General features: G+C 31.9%; 2 protein-coding genes across 2 annotated transcripts; both read left to right on the top strand.

Moving 5' to 3' along the window:
• Positions 6,457–9,546, top strand: LOC107611226 (protein FAR1-RELATED SEQUENCE 5-like). Its single transcript, XM_016313182.1, has 2 exons — positions 6,457–6,559; positions 8,789–9,546. The coding sequence occupies exons 1-2, from the start codon at positions 6,457–6,459 to the stop codon at positions 9,544–9,546; spliced, it is 861 nt and encodes a 286-aa protein (XP_016168668.1).
• On the top strand, positions 9,688–10,353 carry LOC107611234 (protein FAR1-RELATED SEQUENCE 5-like). The gene has a single exon (XM_016313189.1). It carries the CDS (start codon positions 9,688–9,690, stop codon positions 10,351–10,353), a length of 666 nt encoding a protein of 221 aa, XP_016168675.1.

Here is an 11,697-nt window from a genome sequence, read left to right on the forward strand (position 1 = left end):
TATATAATAATACGACAAAATAAATTAAAGTTTGAGTTTAACCGTAGCAAGCGCTCAAGTTTAAATTTTCATAAATTAATTTATTTTTGTTAAAGTGAATTGCGCAATAAATTAAAAAAATTCATAAAAAAAATACAAAGTAAATATAATATCTACATCTTTTACACTACCACGATAAGATGATTATCATAAGTCTTTTTAGCATAAATTAAATAGAACAACATATAATAATAAAGAAACAATGAAATCCAAAAAAGTTATAGAACACCGACCTATCATGCACTATGACTGTTAGTATTGAGAAAGCTTTAACCACTTATTCTTTTATTAGCTAGCTATCTTTTTATCTACTCTACACTTTATCTACGAATATATTAAGGACTAAACATATGCTTCAACCTTTCAAAATTCTATATATTCTTGCCAAACACAATATTATTATGCCTTTTTTTTCTTTATAGAAACCATTGAATGGAAGAACCGTTGGTAAAAAGATGAAGTTCTCTTATAATATGTATGACTTTTTATGATAATAAAATAAAAATAAAAAGTATGAAATAATATTGTGTATATTTAAGTTACTTTTAATCTTTTTTAATAACCAGATTTATCATAACGTAACTGATGAACAATGACAGTTAATACGGATTGGATATGTTTTGAGTATGCTACAAATTTTATGATTTTATACGAAACAATATTAGTTTTAATTTATATATTTATTATTAGGTATTAAAAATAAAAAGTATTTGTATTGTTAGCCTTTTTCAAACCTTTCTCAACTTTGACCGTGATTAGGTTTAAAAGATCACCTATCTCATTGGAAATAAATGTAATCCAATCAATTTTTACTTGATAGTGCTATACATTCGCATAATCATAGGAGAATTAACTTTAGTGAGATTACAATATAGTATTTAGTTACCACATGAGTACTTTTATATATAGAATTATCAATCAATTATGTATGGTTTCTGATGAAAATAATATATTAAACATGGATATTGTTTGTTAGGTAAAAGATAACAGATTAACAAAGAAAATTAATTACAATGGGTATATTCATTTCAAAAAACTATTTTTCTATATAATATTATAAAAAAATATCATGGTCACCCTAAATTATCACAGGTTCAACTTCCATCGACAGCGATAGAATGCCTAAATTGAGACATTTTTAGACTATAATATTTGTCAAACAAATAATTAATGAAACACTCATCCATACCTTCTCATTTTGAGTACATTTATACATAAAATAAAAGTTGAAATAGTAAAAGTGATAAAAATGATGATTTTTATAATTTTGTGTGGCTATCTATATATAGAAGACCAAAAGATCATGATTGTCTAACAAAATTAGTTTTATTTATTGCATTCAATTTGAATAAGTAAAAAATCATCTTATTTTAATTTAGTCCTTAATTCACATGATTTAAATTTAGCTCAATAAATATAATTTGATTTAATTTAATTATTAGTAAAAAATATCTTGAGAACCTATTTTATTCATAGATTTATTATTTTAAGAATTAATTAATTAATACAGATATTTAATGAGTTAAAAGAAACAAATCGCTAAATACTCTCATAAGCATGTTACATCAACTCCATCATTAAGTGCAGAAACTTGATTTTTATATAATAGAATAAATAATAAATAGAATATATGAGAATATGATATATGACATATTTTAATTATGAAATTGTTATTATATAATAAATTTTTTCTGAATCCTTATTGCTTGTTCGTTGCTAATTTTTACGTAATTACTTAATAATTTCCGCCTATAAAACTATCAACTACCTAATATTATGATTTAATTAATAAGAATGATGACATTAATATTTTTTCATAAGTCTTGTTATTATTTATAATTAGAAAATAGCCATAAATAAATTTATTTCCAGAATGTTAATTTTGTTGCCAAATTCTATATTACCTTTAAAATTTTAGCGTAATTGAGTCTAATTTTTACATTTTGAAATGAATTTACTTGACAAAATTAATATGTAAATCACATTATTATTACAAAATTACTTTTTAACATAATTAGTGGTGCTTATTTGAACCATTAAATTTAGCTTCTAATGATATTAAAGTCAACTGATTTTATTATCTTGTGCCTTCAAAGAATTTACACGACTGACATAAAAATATAACAATTGAAAAAAAATTCATTACAATGGGTATATTCATTTTAACAAATATTCTTCTATCTAATACTATAAAAAAATACATCGGCCACTTTGAAAAATTGAGATATATTCACCAAACAAACAATCAATAAAACACTCATCCGTACTTTCTCATTTTGGGTACATTTATACATAAAAAAAATTATACATAAAGAAAAAAAGAAGAAAAAAAGAAGAGTTGAAATAGCAAGGGCGATAAAAATCATGATTGTTATAATTTTGTGTGGCCATCTATATATAGTAGATCAGACAATTATGATTATCTAACAAAATTAATTTATATTTATTACACTCAACTTGACTAAGTAAGAAATTATCTTTTTTTTAATTTAGTTCTTAATTCATATGATTTGAATTTAGCTCAATATATATGATTTAATTTTATTTGATTTAATTATTAGTTGAAAATATCTCAATTGCCTATTTTATTCATAAATTTATTATTTTAATGACTAATAAATTAATCAAATTAATTAATTAGTACACATAATAAATTTGGTTTAATAAATTAAAAGAAATAAATTAAAAAACACTTACAAAATATTAAAATAAATGAATTAAGAAATACTACCAAATCAAATTGATATAAATTATAATAAATTATATGATATTTAAATATCTAATCAAATCAATTAGTTGATATAATTAGTTTAGCGTAATAACTTGTATTTATTGAGTTAAAAGAAATAAATCGAGAAACATTCTCAGAAGCATGCCACGTCAACTCCATCATTAAGTGCAAAAACCCAATTTTTATATAATAGAATAGATTTGTGAAGTATAATTGTAGTAAGTGTTGGTTTGATATCAACAATATGTAGAAATTTATAAAACCCGGTCAAACCGTAATTAATTAAATAATAAATTAAATAGGAGCGAATATGGTTAGAAAATCTAGCAATCGGAATTTGATAATTTAAACATGATATTTGGACTCAGTAGATTTTTCTGAGTCAGAAAACATAGTTTTCTGCATAAGAACGCGCACTGGAATATTGACCGACAGTACCAACTGAGATTTATCTGGTACTGCAGTTGGAAAAATTAATTATAAGTGAATAAGGCTAAGAAATTAGGATTTATAATTAGGACAAGTGGAAATATTTAAAATGCGATTTAAAGCTCTAATCTTGAAGGTTTTGGCCCAAAATTGGGCCAACGGACAAAAATAAGTGAAGCGGGCCCAAGTGGGCCTAAGACCCAACATATATAAACATTAGTTATGAGCATTTCAGCTTATTTACCCTAAAGAAAGAGGGTAGGGGCGCTGCATTGAGAGAAGAGAGAAGAAAGGAGAAAACATAATCCTAGCTCCAACTTCAAATCACCATAACTTGAGCTACGGAACTCTGATTGACGAGCCGTTTACGGCCACGCATCACTCTTCTCATCCTCTACATTTCTATCTAAGTTTTGTGGTGAGTATTCTATTCATCTCTATCCAGTTTTCAAAATTCTCCACTGTTATACGTTTTTTGGTAGTTAGTGTTGAAATCTCGTGATTTTGGTTGTGTAGGGATACTCTAACATGGATTCTATGTGGATTCTATCCCTATTTCATATGAGCTGAGGTAAGAAGTACTCAAAACCTTGTAATTTATCATTTTCATGAACCCTAGGTTAATGTATATATGTGAAATTGGTTATGTTAGTGTATTAGGTGATTTTGGTGCACAATTGGAAGATTGATATTGCTTGAGGAGCTTTGGTGAGGCTTGGAGCTAAGGGTTGGTGGAGACTTCTAAGAAAGAGCCCAATTATTTTGGCTACAAGAGGTACAATTTAAGTTTCATTTAAGTACCGTGTGGAGTGATGAGAATTCCTAGGCTAGATGCCCCTAGGATTAAGTTTGGATTGTGTGAATGGTTGGTGTTAATATGCATAGTTGATATATAATGTAAATTAATGATTGGGTTGAGAATTGTGTGAATTGTATGTATGGTGTGTTGAGAATTTGATAAAGTGAATAATGAATATTGGTTTGTGGACTATGCATTTAAATTGTGAATTTGGGCCGGAGGCCGTGAATTTTGGGCCGGAGGCCGGAATAGGTAAGGAAAGTAAGTTGATATGTGTATTGTGTGATGATATAAGATATTGGATGGATTTAGATATTGAATATGTGAATACTTGGTTTGGTTATTGAATAATAAGGTTTGAGAAATTGAGGTGTGGAATTTGATAGTTTTTTTGTGAAATTGTGTAGATGAGGTAGATTTGGTTTGGTTGAGTGTAATTATGTGAATGTGGTTGGGTTGTGTTCATTTGGATGAGTGGAAATGAATTTGGCTTGTGAACATTAGAAAATTGGTGATTTCTAATTTTGGGATAAAAACTGATTTTTGACCAACTTTGGCGGTCCGTAACTCGGTCCACGAAGTTCTGAATTCTTCAAAAATAGATTTTTATGAAAGCTTATTCAAAGATCTTTCCAACGGTTCAAAAATGGTTGAAAAAGGAATTTCTTTTGAAGAAGTTATGTATGGTGGAAGTTTGAGGTTTAAAAACGAAATTCTGCAGCTTTTTAACTTAGTAAAATTTTTTGCAGAACGCACACCCAGGCGTATGCGTGGCCGATGCGCACGCGTCGTTTTCAAATTTTCACTACCCACACGTGCGCCTGGCCGACGCGTACGCGTTGATGGGCTAAATTAGTTGCCCAGCCAAATTTTCCGAGAGTTGTGCTTGAGTTGTGCTGGTTTTGTGCTTGGGGCACAAAACGCACCCACGCGTACGCGTGGCTGACGCGCAGGCGTCACTTGGCTTTTTTTCCCATCCACACGTGCGCATGGGGGACGCGTGCGCGTCACTGTAACTTTTCTGCTTTCCACGCGTGCGCGTGGGCGACGCGCACGCGTGACTCTATTTTCACCCCAAAGCTGATTTTGAGTTTTTAAAGCCAAATTTCAGACTTCTAAGTCTCTATTCTCACCCTTCATGTCCTAAATACTTATAGTATGTCTAGCGATGGGAAGAGGCTATGAGATATGGTAACTTGTGGATGAAGTAAGGGAAGAATTAATGATGAATTATGATTAATGATGACTGTATGAGTTACTGAGGGTGATGATGGAAGTGCGGTGTATGCCGTGAGCCAAAGGGCTGTATTTGATAATGATTATTGGCTGGTTATAGGTTATGCTATGAGCCGGATGGCTATGATAAATATTGATTTATGGCTGGAAATGAAAATATGTCTTTGAATGATTGTTTTATTTTGAGCTCTCTTTCTCGAAAGTGCGACCCCAGAGAGATGAATGAAGGTGAGGATCCCCTTCGTTGTTCTTCCTGGTATTGTAAAATTGCCCCCAGTGAGATGGTGGGAGGTTAGGATCCCCTCCTTGGTTCTTCCTAGGCATATGAGAACGTACCTCCTGGGTAGATGCAAGGGTTGCGGTTGCGCCCCACTTGCTACAGGTTGGTTAGTATAGAGGCTCCCCGGGTGGGCGCAAGGGTTGTGGTTCGTCTCACTTGCTCCGAGTCATTGTTTGAGAATTGGTAATAATGGAGTATGATTATGAATGAATGTGTAGTTGTGATACCTAGGTAGTAGCAAGGGTTGTGGTTTGTTCCGCTTGCTCCAGGTTAATGATTGAGATTTGATAACAATGATGATTGATTGAGGAAGCTTTAACATGTGGCGAGTATGCCGGAGATGCATATATGATTAATGAACGAATGTGGCAAATGAATAATGTTGGAAAATGTTGAATGTGAGCATGCTTGTGTTTTCTCTCTGGTTGTAAGGGCGACAGGCGCATATACCCTCTAATGGCGACAGGGCGCATATACCCTCTAATGGCGATAGGGTGCAGATACCCTCTAATGGTGACAGGGCACGTATTCTCTCTAATAATATTAATGTGCAACAGAGAGACTGTGCCCGGGTTAGCTACCAGATACGTCGGGTTGGCTTGATAACCGACAGATGATATCATCAGCCATAGGACAGGCATACATCATTTGCATATGTTTGAATTGTTTGGGTTTGCCTACTTGTTTTGGATTGCTATATCATATATGCTAAGTTACCTGATTATGTGCTACTTGTTCTACTTGTACTTTAATTGTGTATTACTTGCCTGTATTGCTTGTGTTTGTACAACTGAGAGGTCCCTCATGCTGGTGTCGGTGGACGCTGAGGGCTGTTCTTGATGAGATAAATTGATGATGTGATTGGATAATGATGATGATTATTGAATGATGTAATTTGAGGATGACCCTCCAATGCTTCCATTTTTCCTTGCTTCCGCTGTAATGGCCTTAGAAGCAAGTAATAGAGCTAAGGAAGAGATTAGCCGGTATGAGCTCACAACTTCAACTAACTCAAAGACGACTACTGATGAATTCCTCAAGTGTAGTAAGATCATCCCTTAGACTGGTAATGGATTCCAAGGTCTTTCTTACGTCTACTAAAAGGAATCAATGTCGGCTTCTGCCGGCTACCTGCGCTCTTTGAGTTCTATTGATTGCTGCCGTAAGCCCGCATTCTACATAGCTAGCTTCTTCCTTAACTCCGGACGGGGGGATTCTATCAACAAAATAGGAAAGAAGAAGCTTTGCATGGCGTGTAACACAATATCATGAGAAGTATATTTCTTCCCTAAGTTGTTCCTGGGTAGAAGCAGTTATGTGATTTCACTTGCTCTAGGTGAGGATAAGAGGTAACGCTATAGAATTGCTGAGACAAAATAACTGATAGTTTGGCTTATGTTTCTGATTCTGATTCGTTGGAGAGTTTGAGAGAGTTGAGAAGCATGAGGAAGAGGAATTAGACTTAGCATTCCCTCATGACAGTTGCCTATTTATGGATTAGCGAGAACATAGGGTGAATGTTTGGTGAAAGGAAGTTTAGGATGCTTAGCGAGTTTTCATTATAATGCATTGTATTTATTTGACACTTTTACCGTACTGAAAACCCATGGGTCGGGAGTTCTCATTCCGTATATATCTCTTGTTTTTCAAATACAGGCCTAGGTGCTCAGATATGAGCTGTGGTTCATCTGAGGGATGGTGAAGATCCTTACATTCTCTACTTTATATTTCGCTTAGAATCTCTCCATCTTTATTTTGAAAAGCGTATAATATGTATTGAACTCTTTTGAACTCACCTATAGAGGCTCTTATGTTTCTTTTGGGAGAGATTGGGAGATACTATTGTCAACTACTGTTATACTGTACCCTAGCCGACCTAAACTTCGCGGATCGCGACTATTGGCTATTTACTTATATTATATATCTATATACTATCCCTCTATTACTCTCCTTCATACCTTTATCTGTATGTCGCCTTCGACTTCATGCTTTATCTTTTAGTTGTCGATACGTGAGTGATATGACTTCACGATTTTATTTTTACTCCTTTCAGGCTTCTCGACTAATACTCCTTTCGATTATACTTATATTTATGTAACAAAAATCCACCTTGAGAGTCGTACCACCTTATTATCATTGACTTATGACTCGAGTAAAAGGATTTGAATATTAGGGTGTTACAAAATTAACGTTGTTGTTGTTGTCCATACAAATACCCAATTAAATATAATAGATAATTGTATGAGATTTAACTCTATTATAAAAATACAGATAATTTTTTCAATAGAACTACATCAATTGAACTGTATATACATTTAAGCTTAATATTTAAAGATGTCTGTACGCTTTGTATTTTTATTTAAACTCAACTAGTTTTGATGAATGGATTTTATATTAACAAAGATGTGATCTAGTCTTGTATTATATTTTAAGAAATATATTAATTCACAAAGAGGATATTGAATTAGGGAGTAATAAACTATGTACTCTAATTTAATATTTATATTTGATTAAAGAGCAGTAAATTATTTTTTTTTCAATTGAATATCTAACTAATTGAATATAACCTATCTTACTCTCTTTATTTAGTTTGGTGATGATTTGAGATGTTTAAGGAGTAAGCGAAATTAATTTTAAGATGTTAATTATAGTCACTTGAATTTGATTGAAATATATATATATATATATATGTAAAGTTGGTATGGTTAAAAATTTTAGTATCAACCATAAGTACTAGAATAAAAAATATATATAACCAAAAATATTCCAAATATAACTATAATGTAGTACTAGGTCTGAGTGTTTTTTTAATTTTGCCACATTAATATTTGTAAAGAATAAAATAGTGTTTTGAGATTTAGATTTTTATCTTAGTACAAGTTTAACTTTTGTATATTTTTTTTTTTGAAAAGAATCATGTGAAGCAAAGTATTAACTTTATAGAAACATATTTCAAATTATTAACAACTTATTAAAAGTAATTTAAACTTTAACATTGATCATAACAAAATTTGACCTATATAATATTAGTAAGGTATATGACTAAAAAGATGTTTAGAACTAAATTTTATATATCTTCTCATTTATTTTTCTAGTCTATTTGTTAAAAAATTTGTCACTAGTAGAAAGGATACGGGAACAATAGAAAATAAACCATGAGATTACATTGTTGTAATTCGTCAATTTTATAAGTTATTTTATTTTAATACTAATATAGGGTAAGGAAAAATATGGAAAATATGTCACATTTCTGAAGAGAATGAATGTTATACAGAGGAAAAAAATGAAAACGGCTATGATAAAACTACTGATGGTAAGGAGGCAGCTATTTTGAGTGCAAATGATTTTTTGAATCAGCAATGTGTAAGTTATGAAGAAGCGTACCAATGTTATGTAAGGTATGCCAAGTGTGTGGGGTTTGGAGTTCGAAAGGGGGATGCGGCTGCTGATAGTATTGGCAATTATGTTCGACGTAAATTCTTGTGCAATAGAGCAGGTGTGAGAGAGAAGAAATGCTACGCAACTACTAGTAAGATAAGAAAGCAGAAGCCTGAGACCAGAACAAATTGTAATGCAATGTTGTCAATTTATCTTGACAAGAGTTGTTCAATGTGGAAAGTTAGAAAGATTGTGGAGGATCATAACCACCCTTTGATATTGCTTAAATTAGTTCACCAAATTTCAAATTATCGTACAATGATAGATGCAGACAAAGCACAAGTGGATAGCATGCATAGACATGGCCTCCCACCTTCGAAGATCATGGGTCTTATTGCTGGACAAGCCGGTGGTTATGAATTTGCAAAAGATTTGGATAACTATATTGAAAGAAATCTACGTTCAAAGATCATTGAAGGAGATGTAAATGCAACTCTTAATTATTTGCATGGAAAAGCAGAGGATGAACCTATAATGATTGTGAGACATAGTTTAACAGATGACGATAAATTGGAGCATTTATTCTGGGCGGATGATTTAAGTCAATTTGACTATCAATATTTTGGTGATGTTCTAGCATTTGATTCTACCTAAAAAAATAAGTATAATAGGCCGCTAGCTATCTTTTTAGGCACAAACCATCATCGCCAAACTTGTATTTTTGGCTTCGGTTTGCTAGCAGATGAACAAACAAAATCATACAAGTGGTTACTAGATAACTTTTCAGAGGTGATGATGAATAAGCATCTGAGTCTTGTCATAACGGATGGTGATAATGCCATGAAGAGTGCAATTGAAGAAGTTTTTCCAAATGCTACCCATAGATTGTGTGCTTGGCATTTGTATAAAAATGTAGTATCTCATATCAAGGACCCAGAATTTCGTGAGGAATTCAAAAAATGCTTGTATGCCAAATTTGAATGTGATGAATTTGAAGAGTATTGGCATGACATGGTTGAAAGGTTTAATCTTATGGGAAACGACTGGGTAGAGAAACAATATAGAAGGAAAGAACAATGGGCTACTGCTTATTTGAGTAGCAAATTTTGCGTTGGATTTAGAACTACATCCAGATGTGAAGGCATAAATTCTTTCATTAAAAGCTTTGTTGACTCAAGGGATAGTATACTTGCATTGGTGCAAAACCTAGAACGTGCTTTAAGGGACTACAGAAAGAATGAGATTGTTGCTGAATTCAAAATAATAAATGGAGAATATGTGCCCACAACAGGTTTATATTCTCTTGAGCGTTGTGCTGCGTCAGTGTATACTAGGGAGATATTTTGGAAAATATTAGAAGAGATTAAAAGTGTGGCAGCTTTGGATATTGTGTGGTTTGGTAGTCGTTCAACAACTTCAGAGTACAAGATCATCAAGTATGGAAGACCTGATCATGAGTAAATTGTTTTATATGATCAAGATACTCAGAAAATGATGTGTCAATGTCAAAGATGGGATAGTTATGGCATTCCATGTTCTCATATGTTTTGTTTGCTGAAACGGGAACAGATCAAGGAATTGCCAGAAACTCTTGTATTGAAAAGATGGACTAAAGACGTTAAAAAAATTGACGATGATCAAGGTAACATAAATGGAAAACAGGATGAAGAAAGGAGCATTCTGATGTGGATAGGTGCATTATCAGTTGCTAGTTCTCGTATGATATACTTAGGAGGCAAAAAATTGTCTCATTTTTGCTACACAATGAATGAAATTTGTAGAGTGACGAAAGACTTGGAAGTAAAATTGGAGCAGACTATTTCACCGGAAAAAGGCAACAAAGTTGGTGATCTTTCTGATGCAAAATCCAAAGGTGCACCAAAAGTCTCCGAAAAGATGAAAATAAAAGACGACAATTACAATCAAACTGGTCACACAAAAAGGAAATGCATAGAGAGAACTGCTGAAAAAGATGTTCAACATAATGATAGAATGGTCAGCGAAGATGAATTTGAAGATGGTGTTCAATCTGTTAGTATTCCAAATTATCAAGTAACACGAGAATTTATTATTACTTACTAGACTAAACAACTAATGTCATGATATTTTGAGTTAATATGTACATTTTAACTTTGTTTTTTTATATGAAATTTATACTTTTGTTAATTTTGAACAAACTTTTTGTAATTTTATATGAACATACTCCAATAGCTTTTTCTGTGGAGGCGAATGTTAAAAATATACACTTTTGGAGTGAGAAAAAGAATCCACAATTGTCTCAAGAAGATATAAGTCTATAATTCTAGTATGCACATTATTCAATTTAGTATATTTCAAATTCAATCATTTTGGAATGATACTATTATGGACTGTGTCTTTGTAAAGGTTCAAGTTGTACATTTTTTGGAGGAGATAACAACCATACTTCTGCTGGCTATGAAACTTCCTTATATGGTCTCATTCCCAGTCATAGATGGTTGCTATAAGTAATTAAGATTTGTTGTCATTTATCTATCTTATGTTTAGTTTTCAAATAATATTTTCCCATAAATTTATATCTTTTGGGATTTAATAGCATATGAATGATTTGGTTTTTTATTTTGACAGGGCATACAGAATACACCACAGTCAAATAAGGAGTGATTTTTGAGATTAATATCATGTAATAGACAGTTTTGTACCATAAAAAAGTATTTTTGGGACTAAAGACATCGAAATTAAAGAAATACAAATATGTTTTGTGAATATTAGCTGAAGAGACTTTTTATTTAAAGACATTGATAAAAGAAAATAATGCAAACTATA

This window comes from Arachis ipaensis, chromosome B01 (genome assembly GCF_000816755.2).
Source record: "Arachis ipaensis cultivar K30076 chromosome B01, Araip1.1, whole genome shotgun sequence".
In the NCBI taxonomy this organism is placed as follows: Eukaryota; Viridiplantae; Streptophyta; class Magnoliopsida; order Fabales; family Fabaceae; genus Arachis; species Arachis ipaensis.

Excerpts from the sequence above, each read along its gene's own strand:
- LOC107611226 (XM_016313182.1), top strand. The coding sequence starts at position 6,457 with ATGGCCTTAGAAGCAAGTAATAGAGCTAAGGAAGAGATTAGCCGGTAT. Across the intron at positions 6,560-8,788 it reads TGATGAATTCCTCAAGTGTA|AGGAAAAAAATGAAAACGGC; the intron begins GTAAGATCATCC and ends AATGTTATACAG.
- LOC107611234 (XM_016313189.1), top strand. The coding sequence starts at position 9,688 with ATGAATAAGCATCTGAGTCTTGTCATAACGGATGGTGATAATGCCATG.